The sequence below is a fragment of the Ursus maritimus genome, unplaced genomic scaffold (assembly GCF_017311325.1).
Source record: "Ursus maritimus isolate PB19 unplaced genomic scaffold, ASM1731132v1 scaffold_19, whole genome shotgun sequence".
Lineage (NCBI taxonomy): Eukaryota > Metazoa > Chordata > Mammalia > Carnivora > Ursidae > Ursus > Ursus maritimus.
This window is the reverse complement of record NW_024424341.1, coordinates 55,240,882-55,256,410: the sequence shown is the minus strand read 5'-3', so window position 1 is coordinate 55,256,410 and position 15,529 is coordinate 55,240,882. Positions and strand designations below refer to the sequence as shown.

Sequence of the window (15,529 nt, the reverse complement as noted above, 5' to 3'; positions counted from 1 at the left end):
GATCTAGATTGTTGAAATCCTGAAACATATCATGATAATATGTTGGAGGGATAATATATATATATTTATATTTATATTTATATTTATATTTATATTTATATTTATATATATGGCCCAGTCACTGGGCCATGCACTGGAGATATATTATATGGGAGCATGTTGGAATCCCAAAATATCCAAATTCCAGAATCTTCTCAGATTGCCAGAAATGAATTCTTTGGGCTTCAGAGAAACATCGGGAACTGGGCCAACTCCCCCATTTTACAGACAAGGATGCTGAAGCTTAGAGACAGAAACCCCCCCCACCCCCCAGCAATCAAGGCCCAGGCAGTCCCTGTGAGCTGTGGACCGTCTCCCAGCAGACAAGAACAATATGGGGCTTCCCTGACCCTCCACCAGAACCCCAAACCCACAGGTCCAGTTGTCACACCCAACTCAGCCAGCTCTTTGGGAAGACAGATGGGGGTGGGGTAGAGTGCAGATTGTCCCCTGGTGTAATTTGCCCAGTGCCCAAATCTTCGGCCTCCTCCCTCAGGCCTCACCCCAGTTTTGTTTTCTGTCTCCTGTCCAGGTGTGGTAGGGCCCCTTTCCTTCCTTCCAGCTGCCCCACCTGGGTAGTTTCACTTTCTGTTCTGGAGTTTCACTCGTACCAGTTCGTTCACCCCCAGCCAGCTAGGGCACCTGCTGGATCTTTTGGACATTGGGTGGGAGCACCTCTACCTCAGCTCTCTAGAATCGAGCCTTTGCCTTCCTGCCTCCCCGCCTCCTTCCCTCCCCCGCCTCCCCATGAGTCCTAAGTCCCCTTCTTCCAGCCGGCCCCACCCCAGTGCTGGGCCTGGAGCCAGGTAACAGGGACAATAGATCCAGGAAGGAAGCTGGGGTGGTGTGGGGGCTTAAAGGAGGCGGTGTCCACGTGGCCCCCCCAACCCCACCCGGAAAATTCCGGGTGCTCACGCTCCCAGGGCCACTCTCTCTCCACCCCAGTTTCCCAGTCCAGCCACCAAACTCCATCTGCGCTCTCTCCCAGCACACCTGGGGCCCTGGCACCCTGCCCGCTCGCTCAAGCTGCGCCTGGGAAGGAGCAGGCAGGAAGTGCAGGGCTGCGGGGTCTCTGTTTCCGGGGGAAACCGTGGGCCCTACCCTGGGAGTGTTCCAGACCGCTGCCGCCGAGCTCAGAGCCTTTCCGTCACCACCTCTCTCTCCCGCCCCTCAGTTCCCCGAGTGTGGCTTCTACGGTCTTTACGACAAGATCCTCCTCTTCAAACATGACCCCACGTCGGCCAACCTCTTGCAGCTGGTGCGCTCCGTTGGAGACATCCAGGAGGGCGACCTGGTGGAGGTGGTGCTGTCGGGTGAGCGGCGGAGGCCCGCCTGGGGGCGCAGCCTCTAGCGGGGGCGGGACTCCCTTCGGGGGTGGTCCCAGAAATAGGCTTCTTAAAGTCAGGGCCAGTGGTTCGAAGCCTTGGTGGCAAGTTAGAATCATTACCGCCCTGGAATGGGTAAATAGGTTGCGTGTGCGCACGGCGGAACTCGCAGGGGATCGAGCGTAGGCGATGTCCAGCAGCCCGGATGAAGCTCACAGACCCGAGGCCGAAAGGCGTTCTCTAGACGTCAGACTCCATACTGTGTAATTCCATTTAGAGAGCAGAGACGGATACAGTTAGGAGCGCGTGCCTTCGGAGAAGGGGCAGTGTTCCCCACGTGGGTGAAGGGCTCCACCATCACCTGGGGGCCGGGAGGGAGATTTCTGGGGATCGATTTAAACTTCCACTTATTTATCAGGATGTTGGTGACTTAGTGTGTATAGTGTGACAGTCACTGGGCCATGCACTGGAGATGTGTCTTTTTCTAGACGTATGTTGTACTTTGATACAGAGTTTTAAATATTCTGGTGCCCCTGCCTGCTTCCCACTGAAATGCTGAAGGAAATCAGGCTCTGCAAAGTTAGATGAAGCCCGGCCATGTGGGTTTTCAGCCAGAATCTAGTCACCCACTGGCCCTTCTAAGACGAGCAAGCTCTCAGCACTGCCGAAGAGTGGGCAGCGCAAGGTGCTTCTGGAAGGGTGGGGGATGGGAAGTACTGCCTTATTCTTGGCTGCATTTCCTCCCCCAACCCTTGCATTGCGCAGTGCTCAGTAAAATGGGTTGAATGAATGGATGACAGTTAGCAGAAGTTCGGATTTATGGCCCTGGTGACCTTATTCAAGTTTTAAATACCCTCACGTAGGCTGGCAACTCTTCGATTTTTTTTTTTTTTTTTTTTTAGATTTTATTTATGTATTAGAGCGAGTACAAGCAGGGGGAGCAGCAGGCAGAGGGAGAAGCAGGCTCCCCACTGAGCAGGGAGCCCCATGTGGACTCGATCCCAGGACCCTGGGATCATGACCTGAGCCAAAGGCAGATGCTTAACTGGCTGAGCCACCCAGGTGTCCCAACTCTTGGATTTTCGTTCATCCTGGTCTCCCTTTGCTAAGTCCAAATCTCAGTCATGTGGCTTGTCCCCCTGACATTTTTACCTGGCAGCTCTAGGCATCTCCCAGATGGCCTCTCCAAGACAGAAATCTTGATTTTGTCCTCCTTTCTTCCAGCAGTGTTCTCCACCTTGGTGAAGGGCATCACCGTTCACTCCGGTGCTCATGCCCCAAATCCTGGGGGCATCCTTGACTCCTCCTTTTCTCTCACCCCTTCACTTGATCCGGCATCCAACCAATTGGTCTCACCTTTAACATACATCCCGAATCTGTTTCTTACTCCCTCCTCTGGTCCAAGCAGCAATCACCTCCTGCCTGGACTGTTATCGTAGCTCACAAGTCAGATCCTGACACTTCACTGCTCAGAATCCTCCCATGGCTCCCCATTACCCCTGGACTAAAATGCAGACTCCTCGATATAGCCTCAATATGGCTGTCCATGACCTGGCCCCTGCCAATTCCCTGAATTCACCTGTTTCACTGCCCCCTTACTTTCTCTGTTCCTGCCATGGTTGCCTGTTCTCTGTCCCTTGAACAAACCAAGCTGCCTCCCATCTCCCAGTCTGTTCACTAGCTCTCAATGCCTCCCTCCCCACCGCATCTTCTCATAGCTAGCTCCTTCTTGCTATTTGGATCCGAGCTTAAATGCCATTTCCTCCAGTGTCTGAAATTTCCTTATGTGTGTTTATGTTCCCTGTCTGTCTCCCCAAAAGATTGTCAGCTCCCTGAGAGTGGGGTGTTCATAGCTTTACCCTGAGTGTGTAAGCAGCGCTTGGCACGTACAAGAGACTCCCCTTTCTGTTGCACGATAACAAAGGAAAACAGCTCAATATTAGAACAAAATTCGGGGGTAGGGTGGGGGGGGTAGAAAAGAGGATGAGACTTAGTCCAAAAATGAAAGTTTAAAAATAAAAGCCAACATCTCTGTACTCTGTTTAAAGAGCACTGTTTAAAGAAAAAAATTTTAACAACTTTAAAAAAAATATGGGGCACCTCGCTGGCTCAGTCAGTAGAGCGTGCAACTCTGGATCTCAGGGTTGTGGGTTCCAGCCTCACACTGGGTGTAGAGATGACTTAAAAATAAAATCTTAAAAAAAATAAAAAATAAAGAGCACTGTTTTAAAAGGTTTCCACATGGGGTGCCTGGGTGGCTCAGTCGTTAAGCATCTGCCTTCGGCTCAGGGCATGATCCCGGAGTCCGGGGATCGAGCCCCACATCAGGCTCCTCCACTGGTAGCCTGCTTCTTCCTCTCCCACTCCCCCTGCTTGTGGTCCCTCTCTCTCTGGCTGTCTCTCTCTCTGTCGAATAAATAAATAAATAAATAAAATCATTAAAAAAATAAAAATAATAAAAGGTTTCCACATATTAATTCATTTAGCCCTTAAAAAAGAATCTATAAAGAATACTTTTGTGATACTGGGCATGTTCTTTCCTAGACACCTGCATGGCTCATACCCTCGCCTCCTGCAGGCTTTTGCCCTACTGACACCTGAAGGGGGCCTTCCTCAACCACCTGCTTAAAGTTGTACGTCTTGTACCTTCCCACTCTCCCTTCTCTGCTTACTTGTTCTCCTAAGCACTTACTGACTTCTAGCTTTCTGTATATATGGGTTTTTTTGGAGTTGTAATTTATTTCTGGAATATATATATATATATATGGCATATACTTATATACATAATGTGCAAATATATATAATTTACAACATGTTTTTATATATTTTATATATCATATATAATCTGCATTATATATAAATATACATAGTACATGTAATATATAATAATATACAATATATAGTATAATAGAACATATATAATGCATTATGTAATGTAATTATATAATATACTATACTATAGCATATGTTATATGATATAATGATATATGTTATTTTATAATGATAATATAATGATATATGTGATATATTATTAATGCATAATATATAATTCACATTATATATAAATATACATATTGTACAAATATATATACTTATGTATATAATATATGCATAATGTGCAAATATATATGTGTGTGTGTATACGTGCGTGTATATATATAATTTTACCCAAGGGAAAAGTGCCAAGTTCTCTGTAGAGGCACGGACTACAAGTGAGAGCGTGCAAGTGTGTGTGTTGGCTGAGCCGTGTCTTCCAGAGTGCCCAGTTTCTGTTGGTTCTCGATTAATATTCGTCCCGTTATTGAGATACGGAACAGTTGCTTGACAAGTTTTTTTTTTTTTTTGAGTATAGTGTACGCACGCGTATACTTTACTACTTAAACATTTCCAAGAGGCAGTACATAGAGTACTAAAAACATGAACTTTGGAGCCACACTGGCCAGGGTTCAGTTTCAAGTTCGATGGCTTGCTTAGCTGTGTGACCCTGGGCAAGTTGCTTCACCTATCTGTGCTACAATCCGCTCATCTGGAAAATGGGAATAATAACAGTGTACCTCCAGGGCTCTTAAGAGAACTGAATTCACTAGTATTTTAAAGTACTTGGGGAGTGGTGCCTGGCACCAGGTAACTGCTAGGTTGGGTGATTTTTTTTTTTTAAAGATTTTTAAAATATATATATTTCTAAAGATTTATTTATTTATTTATTTTAAAGACTTTATTCAGGGACGCCTGGGTGGCTCAGTCGGCTAAACGTCTGCCTTCGGCTCAGGGTCATGATCCAAGGATCCTGGGATCAAGTCCCGCATCAGGTCCCGCATTGGGACCCTGCTTCTCCCTGTGCCTGACACTCCCCCTGCTTGTGCTCTCTCTCTCTCTCTCTGACAAATAAATAAATAAAATCTTAAAAAAAAGTAAAGATTTTATTTATTTATTAGAGAGAGACCGATCACGAGTGGGGGGAGGGGCAGAGGGCGTGGGCAAGCAGGCTCCCTGCTGAGCAGGGAGCAAGCAGGCTGTGGACTGCAGGGCTGGATCCCAGGACCCTGAGATCATGACCCGAGCTGAAGGCAGACACTAAACCGACTAAGCCACCCAGGCGCCCTGATTTATTTATTTATTTGAGAGAGAGAGCAAGCAGGAGGGAGTGGCAGAGGGAGAGGGAGAAGCAGGCTCCCTGCTGGGGAGGCAGGCCTACCTGGGCTGGATTCCAGGCCCAGAGATCCCGCCCAGGAACCCCATTTTAAAAAAAAAACAAAACTATTTATTTGAGGGAGAGAGAGCACAGAAGCCAGGGGGAGGGTACAGAAGGGGAGGGAGAAGCAGGATCCCCGCCCAGCAGGGAGCCCAGCTCTCTGGTTGATCACAGGCCCCGGGGATCATGACCTGAGCAGAAGCCAGACGCCTAACCAACTGAGCCACCCAGGCACCCCTGGGTGATTGTTAATAAGAATATTTATTTTCTTTATTTTGGTTGTCTGCCACCCTTACTAGAGGCCGGGCAGGGAATTTGTTCTGCGTGGAGTCCCTGGGGCCTAGAACAATGCTCAGTAAATGTTTGTTGGATTTCCACTTTAAAGATGAGAAAACTGGGGCGCCTGGGTGGCACAGCGGTTAAGCGTCTGCCTTCGGCTCAGGGCATGATCCTGGCGTTATGGGATCGAGCCCCACATCAGGCTCCTCTGCTGGGAGCCTGCTCCTTCCTCTCCCACTCCCCCTGCTTGTGTTCCCTCTCTCTCTGGCTGTCTCTATCTCTGTCAAATAAATAAATAAAATCTTTAAAAAAAAATAAAGATGAGAAAACTGAGGTACATAGGTATTTGGGTTTTTTTCTTGACACTCAAGCTCCATCCTAGGCCAAGTAGGTCAGCAACTCTGAGCGTGGGACCCAGGCATCTGTATTTTTAAATTTTATTTTAAAATGTTTAATTGTGAAATATACATGACATAAAATTTACCATCTTAACCATTTTTAAGTCTCCTGTTCAGTAGTGTTAATTACGTTCATGCTGTCGGTGCAACAGTCTCCAGGAATATTTTCGTCTTACAGAAACTCTGTACCCACTAAACAACTCCCCAGTCCCCGGCATAGGTGTCTCGCCCAGTGGTAACGCTGGGCTTTGAACCCAGGTAGAGTGTAGTATGCGAGTAAAGAAAGGCAAGCAAGATCAAACCTTGCGGTGGGGAGGACTGAGAGAAACCCAGGAACAGCCCTTGCTGCCCCGGCTCAACGCTCCGCCCCTCCCTGCCGCCTGCAGCTTCGGCCACCTTCGAGGACTTCCAGATCCGCCCGCACGCCCTCACCGTGCACTCCTACCGAGCGCCGGCCTTCTGCGATCACTGCGGAGAGATGCTCTTCGGCCTAGTGCGTCAGGGCCTCAAGTGTGATGGTGAGGGGAGAGGGGCTGGAGGCGGGGCCCAGGAGTAGGGGGAGGACGGGAGGGTGGGATGGGGGTGGAGCTCGGGGCTAGGGGGCGTGGCTCGCAGGGAGAGGTGAGGGCCCAGAGGCACCGCTTGGGGGAGGAGCTGGGGGCAGGGCTTGAGTGATGGGCGGGGACTGGGGCGGGGCTCAGCTCCGGAGGTGGAGCTCGGAGGGAGAGGTTAAGGGGCAGAGCTTGAGGGAGGAGACGGGGAATGTGCACAGGGAAGAAGGTGGAGCCTATTACAGGAATCAACCAGAGAAACAGCCGGGAGGAGGTAGATATTAAGGGATATTTGGAAGGAATTAGCTTACGTGATTGTGGGGGCTGGCCAAGCAACTCTGAAATCTGTAGGGCAGCCCGTCAGGAAGGGCAGACTGGGCTCCAGGGCAGAATTTCTTCATCTGGGAAATCTCAACTCTGCTTTTTAACCTTTCAACTGATTGAAACGGGCCCACCCGGATTAACTAGAACACTCTCCCTCACGTCAAGTCATCTGATTGTGGACTTGAATCACACCTACAAAATACCTTTACGGCAACCCCTACATTAGCATCTGAATTACTGGGGTTGACACGTAAAGCTGACCATCAGAGTCCACTCCGTACTGACTCGGCCCCTCAGGGCGCCAGGCCTGCCATTACAAAATACCACAGGCCCAGTGGTTTAAACAACATATACTTATAACTCACGGTTCCAGAAGCTGGAAAGTTTAAGATCATGCTTCGGACAGGGCTTGGTTCCTAATGAGAACCCTCTTTCTGGCTTGCACATGGCTGCTGTCTCCCTGTGTAGCTCGCATGGTGTGCAGAGAGACAGCTTTTTATAAAGACCTCGGTCCCATCGGATCAGCGCCCCACCTTTATGGCCTCTTGTAACCTTAATTACCTCCTTAAAGGCCCATCTTCAAATACAGTCACATTGTGGGTTAGGGCATCAACTGTGAATTTGGGGGGATGGACACATGTTCAGTCTACAACAAGCACCCACGCACATGTCCTTCAATCATACTTAAAAAAAATAAAGGAATGCACCAGTGTGTCTCAAGTTTAAGGCCAAGTGTCAGGTTCCGCAGGTCCACCCTTCCCATCTTCCACGCTTCTGAGCGAGAATGTTGAGATCTCGCCCCGCCTGCAGACGAAGCCTACATAGCCGCCTTGACGATACACACAGCAGATGACGGTCATCCATTCTGCGAAGACCGTCTGCACCTCCCTTAGAAGCATATTCTCTGATGTTCCATCAGCCAAGGATCTCCAGCTTCGTGGCGGTCATGTTCACACGGAAACCTCGAGTCTTCACTGCCCTGTGTTGCAGGCGACCTGCAGCATTGACCAGGATTGTTATCACGTGGCCCTAAATATACCGGTGGCATGTAAGGGCTCGAGGGATGATAGCCACGTCAGGCCTGCAGAAAACCGATTCAGTGCTGCCATCGTGGACAAACCATATCCAACTCTTGGTGTCTTGACATATGGAACCATTACAGTGCAATCCTGGTGTCATCGTTTGTTTTTTTGTTTTGTTTTTGGGTTTTTTTGCGAGAGAGAATATGCACGCATGTGCACAAGCAGTGGGGAGAGGGAGAGAGAGAATCTTAAGCAGGCTCCACGCTCAACAAGGAGCCTGATGTGGGGCTCGATCTCATGACCCTGAGATTATGACCTGAGCCAAAACCAAGAGCTGGACGCTCAATGACTGAGCCACCCAGGCGCCCCTGGTGTCATCAAGTCTAATGGGCACCTTTAGCACAGACTTCATTGGCTCAACACGGATGATGGGCCTCATTCATGTGGTTCCAAAGGAGCCCCAAGTGACTGTTCTTAATGCCATTAACACCTTCCGATGGGAGTTTGACTCTCCCTTGATCCTCGCATAGGGAGTCACGGATGAGATTTTGAAATGCCGCGAAGCTCGTGAGTGAGCAAAGGCCAACGCTGGGTAATGTTTCCTATTCGCAAAAGCCATTTGCCATCCCGAAGCTCTTCTCAAAGCACCACCTTCGGGAAAGCCCATCTTGTCAGCCGGGCTACCAGAAGACAGGCTTCATGACGTGGTCCCAAAGAAGCTTCCAAAGGCTAGAGGAACATTCTTCAGTCCAGAACAGGGAGCCATCGTGGAATCATTTGGAATCTCTGGAGATGTATGGGAGCAAGGGTTCAGGAAAACAGCAAGCTGAGCCTGATTCTTTCATGGACGAGGATTTTGTGTGTGTGTGTGTGATAAATTCAGAATGAAATGGCAATAGAGTTATACATCCATCTGATATGGTAGAACCCTCCCAAGTACAACTGAAAACATGCTAACCCTTTCCCCGGAAGACGATGCTTGTTCACTCTTTTCCTTCCATATCCTGTAATCCCTTCGGCAGCACATAGGCTAAAATGGGGCCAATACAGAGAAGAGTAGCTTGGTCCTTGCGCAAGGATGGCATGCACTTTACTAAAGCGTTCCATATTAAAAATTATAAGTATTATGTTAGTGATACAGGGATAGAAGGAAGAAAACAAAAATATTTTATATATATGGAAGAACTAGTCCTTGCCAGTAAGCACCTCTTTTGTGCAACTGGTCACGTGGTTGTGGCCTCTTTGTGCCCCGCAGCAAGCGCCTCACCTGCTCATGGTTCTTTGCCTGCTGGACTGGCCCAGAACCTTCTACGCCGGTAGCCGTTCTACCTGATTTGGGGTTTTGTAGTTTTCCGTTGGCTTTCATGGCACTCCTCGGGGGCCCTCCCGAGAGAGATCGGCTCTATTCCTGATCCACAGAAAGGGGAAAGGGGGGGGCGGAGCATTAGAGCCCGGGACTGGTGGAAGTACGTCTCTGATCGTCTGGCGCCCCCCGCAGGCTGCGGACTGAACTACCACAAGCGCTGTGCCTTCAGCATCCCCAACAACTGTAGCGGCGCCCGCAAGAGGCGCCTGTCGTCCACGTCTCTGGCCAGTGGCCACTCTGTGCGCCTCAGCACCTCCGAGTCCCTGCCCTGCATGGCTGATGAGCTGGTGAGGGGCTGGGGAGCGGGCGGGCCGGTGGCGGGGGGTGGGGGGCGCGCCTGGGCCCGGGCATGGGGCCCCCCCGCACTAACGTGTCCCCCTTATCTTGCTGACCGCAGAGCCGTAGCACCACCGAGCTTCTGCCTCGCCGCCCCCCGTCATCCTCCTCCTCGTCTTCTGCCTCCTCCTACACGGGCCGCCCCATCGAGCTGGACAAGATGCTGCTGTCCAAGGTGAAGGTCCCGCACACGTTCCTCATCCACAGCTACACACGGCCCACCGTCTGCCAGGCTTGCAAGAAGCTCCTCAGGGGTCTCTTCCGCCAGGGCCTGCAATGCAAAGGTCAGCGGGGCCCCTGTGGGGACAGAGACACACACTCACTCAGCAGCTTGGGGCCTCTCTCCCCTGGGCTCACGGCAGGACCTGAGACTCCCAGTACTCTGGGGGCGCCTGGCTGGGTCAGTCAGTGGGGCCTGCGACTCTTGATCTGGGAGTTGTGAGTTTGAGCTCCATGTGGGGTGTGGAGATGACTTCAAAATAAATCTTAAAAAAAAAAAAAAAAAAGAAAGAAAGAAAAGAAAAACTGTTCTGATCCTTTGGCGCCCAGGGCCTCAGGAGAAGAGTGCCCTGAATCCTGCTGTTCTAGAACGTTTAGAATTCTGGAATCCTAGAACCTAATTCAGACGTAACTTGGAATCCTAGGACCTTTGAAATTTCATCTGTAAGCCACTTAGTATGAGATTCTAAAACTGTAGAACTTGATAATTCTAGAACCATAGAACTAGAATCATAGGCTTCAAGAATTCTGGATCATAGGATTCAGTGAAAAGAACCACAGAACTATAGACTCGTAGATCCTAGAACTCCCAGATTGTAGATTCCTAGAATATTGGGACTTTTTTTTTTTTAAGATTTTATTTATTTGACAGAGAGAGACACAGCGAGAGAGGGAACACAAGTGGGGGAGTGGGAGAGGAAGAAGCAGGCTTCCCGCTGAGCAGGGAGCCTGATGCGGGGCTCGATCCCAGGACCCTGGGATCATGACCTGAGCTAAAGGCAGATGCTTAATGACCGAGCCACCCAGATGCCCCTAGAATATTGGAACTTTAGAACCATCAGATTTGAGACTATTAGAAGCCTAGAAGCATCAAATGCGAACCTTAGACGTCTAGAATCATATACCCTTGGGACCATGGGATCCTAGGGTCCTAGACATCTAGGATACAGAACTCGGGATTATCAGATTCTAGAAGACCAGAGTTCTAGATCCATAAAACATTAGAGCCATCCAATTCTAGAATTCATTGGAACAGTCAAATTCTAGAATCTTAGATGCACAGAGCTAAAGAACATTAGGATCATCAAATTCTAGAATCGTGGGCATATGGAATCCTAGAACCTTGGAATCATTAGATTCTGGAGGATTCACAGTCCAGAATCGTAGAACTATAGAGTCGCTGATTTCTAGAGTGTAGATATCGAAAACCCTAAAACCTTGGACATCAAGGAGCCTTAGCAGTCTAGAATCATAGAACTGTAGAATCATAGATGTGTCAAGTCCTAAACACTTGGACATTGAAATTTGGAGTCTTAGAACTCTAGAATTAAAAAAAATCTAGAATCATACAGGGATGGGCTACTGGCGTCTAGTGGGTAGAGGTCAGGGATGTCTGCTAAACACCTATGATACAGACCAGCTCCCTCAACAAGGAATTATCCAGCCCCGAATATTCTAGACTCAACAAGGGACAACCAGACAAGGTTCAGCTAGGTTTCCTGCCCCAAACAGCAAGAGCAGAATCTTTTGGGCCTGGGGGTTAGGAGTCAAGGTTCAACCCTTACAGGTGACCTCTCTCTCCCCTCCCACCTGTCCCCTTGTTCCCTGTCCTCATACCAGACTGCAAGTTTAACTGTCACAAGCGCTGTGCCACCCGCGTCCCTAATGACTGCTTAGGGGAAGCACTCATCAATGGAGGTGAGAGGCTGTGGGATGAGTGGGAAGTGGGGTGGGGTGGCAGGACGGGACGGAGGCCCCTCTGATGCCCCCGTCCCCTTAGATGTCCCGATGGAGGAGGCCGCCGATTTCAGCGAGGCTGACAAGAGCTCCCTCATGGATGAGTCCGATGACTCCGGGGTCATCCCGGGCTCCCACTCGGAAAATGCGCTCCACGCCAGTGAGGAAGAGGAAGGCGAGGGAGGCAAGGCCGAGAGGTACCCGGGGCACCCTCCGGGGAAGGCCCTTCCTATCTCTACAATGGGTCGATGTCCCCCCTGTCAATTTCCCAGGCATCCACACTTCGTTTTTAAATTTCACCTTTTTCCTGAAAAATATACATTTCTAGAAAGTTTTCACAGAAGCAGATTTTAATTTAGAGGGTATTTCTTTTTCAGAACTGCTAATCCAGTTATTCAAAAGGTGGATAGTCAAACCCTCCCGCTTCCGCTTCCGCTTCCTGGCATCCCAGGTCCTTAGCTCCTCTCCCCGAGGCTGTCACTCGGCTCAGCTGCTGGCAGGCCCTGTGTTGCAAAGTGACAGAGCAAAGAGTAAGAATGTGGGAATGTGGAACCAGACTGCTGTGTGGCCTTAGGCAGGAGCTGAACCTCTCTGGGCCCTCCGTTTCTTCATCAGTAAGACGGGGATAAAGTAGGACCTACCTTTGAGGCTTGTTGTAAGGGCAAAGTGAACGGATATAAATAAAATACCTCAAATAGTTCCTGGGTGTCAGCTCTTCTCGCAGAGCGGTCAAATCTTAGCAAGGAAGGAAAACCACCCACTTTCTTTGAACCATTCTGGCCTCAGATTGACTTGTATGGCCTAAACAAGTCCCTTCCCCTTCCTGTGCCTTAGTTGGCTCATCTGTAAAATGGGGAAGGGGAAAATCATCCCCAAAGACCTGACGGGCAGTGGCTTTCTTCTGGCTTGGAAACTTTGAAAAATAACAACTTGCTTAATTATAGATTTTTAAATTATAAATGGGATTCCTATTGATTCAGTTCTTCTAGCATATAAGCTCGAGTGCTTGAGGGCAAGGATCTCGTGGATAGAGGTCAGGTCCATTCCCCAGGTGCCTAGGACAGGACCTGGCTTCCGGCATCGGTGCGGACCGCTTGTGTGTCCAGGAGGCAGGGGGGCAGCGGGGTTTCGGAAGCACGGGGCGCTGGAGGCTGAGAGCACCCGAGCCAGGTCCCAGCTCCGCCACTCACACGGCTAGTCCCGTCTCCCTGCACGTCGGTTTCCTCCCGGGGCAATGACAGCACCTGTCCCATGGGGCGATTTTCGAATTCCATTAGATCATGCAGGTCAAGTGCTTTCCGGGTTGTAAACGCTGAGGATGTGGAAAGAGAATCCTCCCCGGTACTCTGTTCTTGAATCCCCAAAGCGCAGAGGGTGGGAGGTGATCCATTCCGGAGCATGGGGACAAATGTATTCATTTCCATTTCTCTTTGCTTTTAATCTCATCTTTTAGATGCTTTCACTTTTTCTGCAGACGTTTTAGAATATTAATATGCTATTATTAGTACATTGTATTAATACAGTAATACATGTATAAAGAAGGGTAACCTGTGGATTGAAACCATCATCGATGTATAAGTATTTGCTTTTGAACTAGATCCTTCCCAGAAGGACCATAAGGACCACTACTCCCATTCCTAGGTTAGAAGATTGAAGCTCAGGGGCGTCAGCCAGTAATTACTAAGAGAAAGGAGCTGAGACTTCACCCCACAGGGCCAGGGAGGCATAAACATGGGGAGGAGGGTGAGCAACTTCCACCAGGCATCTCAGCAGACACTTAATGAGCAGCTGCTGGGTTCTAGAACTTCCAAGCACACGGCTGTGCACCAAACCAGGAAAACTCTCTGGTCTCATAGAGCAGACACTCTAGTTGGGGAGATAGGTAATGAACAAATGCATCCGTAACATCAGGGATTGATAACTGCTACCAAAAAATAAATAAAAATAAAGCAATGAGAGGGGACAGAGAATGAAGATATGCTATTCTAGCGAGGGTCATTAAAGGGGGTCTCTCTGAGAAGGTGATATTTGAAGAGATCTGAAGGAAGAGAGGAAAGGAGACATGTGGAAGACAGTTGGTAGGGGAGTCTACCAAACGAAGGAAACAGCAAGTGCAAAGGCCCTGTGGTAGGGCCAGGCATGTCCCAGAAACAGCATAGAGCTTGGTGTGGCTGGAGCAGGGGGGGCAAGGGGAAGGGGATGGGAAACCAGGCCAGAGGGGAGATGCATATGCAGGTCACAATGATAGCAGAGAGTTTCTTTTTCTTTTTCTTTTTTTAAGATTTATTTATTTATTTATTTGACAGAGAGAGAGAGACAGCCAGCGAGAGAGGGAGGGAACACAAGCAGGTGGAGTGGGAGAGGAAGAAGCAGGCTTATATCTGAGGAGCCTGATGGGGGGCTCGATCCCACAACGCCGGGATCACACCCTGAGCTGAAGGCAGACGCTTAACCGCTGTGCCACCCGGGCGCCCCAGCAGAGAGTTTCTTACTGGTGCTCTCTGACCCAAGCTGCCTGGAAGTTCAAGTTCCCTTTCTGCCAGGTCTTTCCTGGAGCGTTTAGTAACAGAGTAAGAGGCTGTCAGAGTTGGATCTTGATGCGCTTGGTTGGGGTGGGGGTGTTGGGAGAGGCAGCCTATTTCACAGATAAGGAAACCAAGTTTCAGAGAGGCAAAGGGAAATGCCAAGGCTAACCGAGCCCTGGTTTAGTGCAGCGATCAAGAGGTGGTTGGTTCTGGAGTTGAGCAAGTCTGTGAATATCTCTCAGCCTTCGTTTCCTCTCTATATTATTAGCATGTGCAAGATAAGGGCACTGAGGCACAGAGAGGTCAAGTCAGTTGCCTAGTGTCACACAGCCAGCTGCACTACCACTGGGCTCAGTACTGATTAGCACTTAGTGGAGGCCCACTGGATGCCAAGCATTGTGCTAAACTCCTAAGAAAGGTTTTCACTCTCACAGCAACCCCTTTGGGTGGAGAAACCGAGGTACATAGAGGTCAGGTCATTTGCCAGGCGGCCTGCCTTCGGAACCCAGCCTTGTAATGTGGCCCTGTCTAGAGTCCCCTTCCTCATGATGGGAAGTGTGGAAACCACAGAAGCGTGGCCAAAAAACCCCAACTTCTGGCTGCCCAGAGATGGGCTCTGCGGCCCCAAGCGCTTATAGGTATTTTCCACTTGTAACCTCTCACCTCTTCCTCTCCCCCCCCTCAGCTCCTTGGGGTACATCCCCCTAATGAGGGTGGTGCAGTCGGTGCGACACACGACGCGGAAATCTAGCACCACCCTGCGCGAGGGCTGGGTGGTTCATTACAGCAACAAGGACACGCTGGTGAGTGGGCGGGGTGGGGCTAGGTGGGGCGGAGCTAGAGTTAGGGGAGGGGCAAGATCCGCTTGAGGAGGCGGGGCTGGTGGGTTATGGGTGGGCGGGGCCTAGCTGGAGGCGGAGCTAGAATTAGAGGGATGGGTTTCACGGGAGGGCGGAGGGCGGAGGGTCAGGGCAGGAGTCAGGAAAGAGGCGGGGCTAAGGACCAGGTCGGGGGAACAGTGGGACCAGGAACGGGGAAGCTGAAGTTAGGGCTGGGAGCGAGAAGGGCTCAGGTGATAGAGGATGGGATCAGGGGGTGCTGGGCCGGGCTAGAGGCCTAACTGGAGGTAACTGGGAGTGTGATATAGGGTGGGGCCAGGTGGGGCGAAGTTGGGAGGGAGGCTGGGGAGGGCTTAGAGTGGCGGGGGGGGGGGGGG

The 15,529-nt window shown here is 50.1% G+C and overlaps 1 protein-coding gene, 1 long non-coding RNA gene and 1 other non-coding gene across 6 annotated transcripts in view; 2 read left to right on the top strand and 1 right to left on the bottom strand.

Annotated features, from left to right (window-relative positions):
• Positions 1 to 15,529, top strand: part of PRKD2 (protein kinase D2) — a 33,800-nt gene that overhangs the window by 2,161 nt on the left and 16,110 nt on the right. For all 4 annotated transcript variants that reach the window (XM_040634203.1, XM_040634202.1, XM_040634205.1 and 1 more), the window contains 7 exons: positions 1,214 to 1,352; positions 6,620 to 6,751; positions 9,629 to 9,783; positions 9,894 to 10,116; positions 11,672 to 11,749; positions 11,832 to 11,985; positions 14,999 to 15,116. In XM_040634203.1, the coding sequence (XP_040490137.1) occupies positions 1,214 to 1,352; positions 6,620 to 6,751; positions 9,629 to 9,783; positions 9,894 to 10,116; positions 11,672 to 11,749; positions 11,832 to 11,985; positions 14,999 to 15,116 (999 nt within the window). The remainder of the gene's footprint in view (positions 1 to 1,213; positions 1,353 to 6,619; positions 6,752 to 9,628; positions 9,784 to 9,893; positions 10,117 to 11,671; positions 11,750 to 11,831; positions 11,986 to 14,998; positions 15,117 to 15,529) is intronic.
• On the top strand, positions 9,137 to 9,243 carry LOC121103581. The gene has a single exon (XR_005835832.1). It is a non-coding gene; the product is annotated as a U6 spliceosomal RNA (small nuclear RNA).
• Positions 12,121 to 15,529, bottom strand: part of LOC121103509 — a 5,102-nt gene continuing 1,693 nt past the window's right edge. The window contains exon 2 of the long non-coding RNA XR_005835789.1: positions 12,121 to 13,256. This is a non-coding gene — a long non-coding RNA (uncharacterized LOC121103509). The remainder of the gene's footprint in view (positions 13,257 to 15,529) is intronic.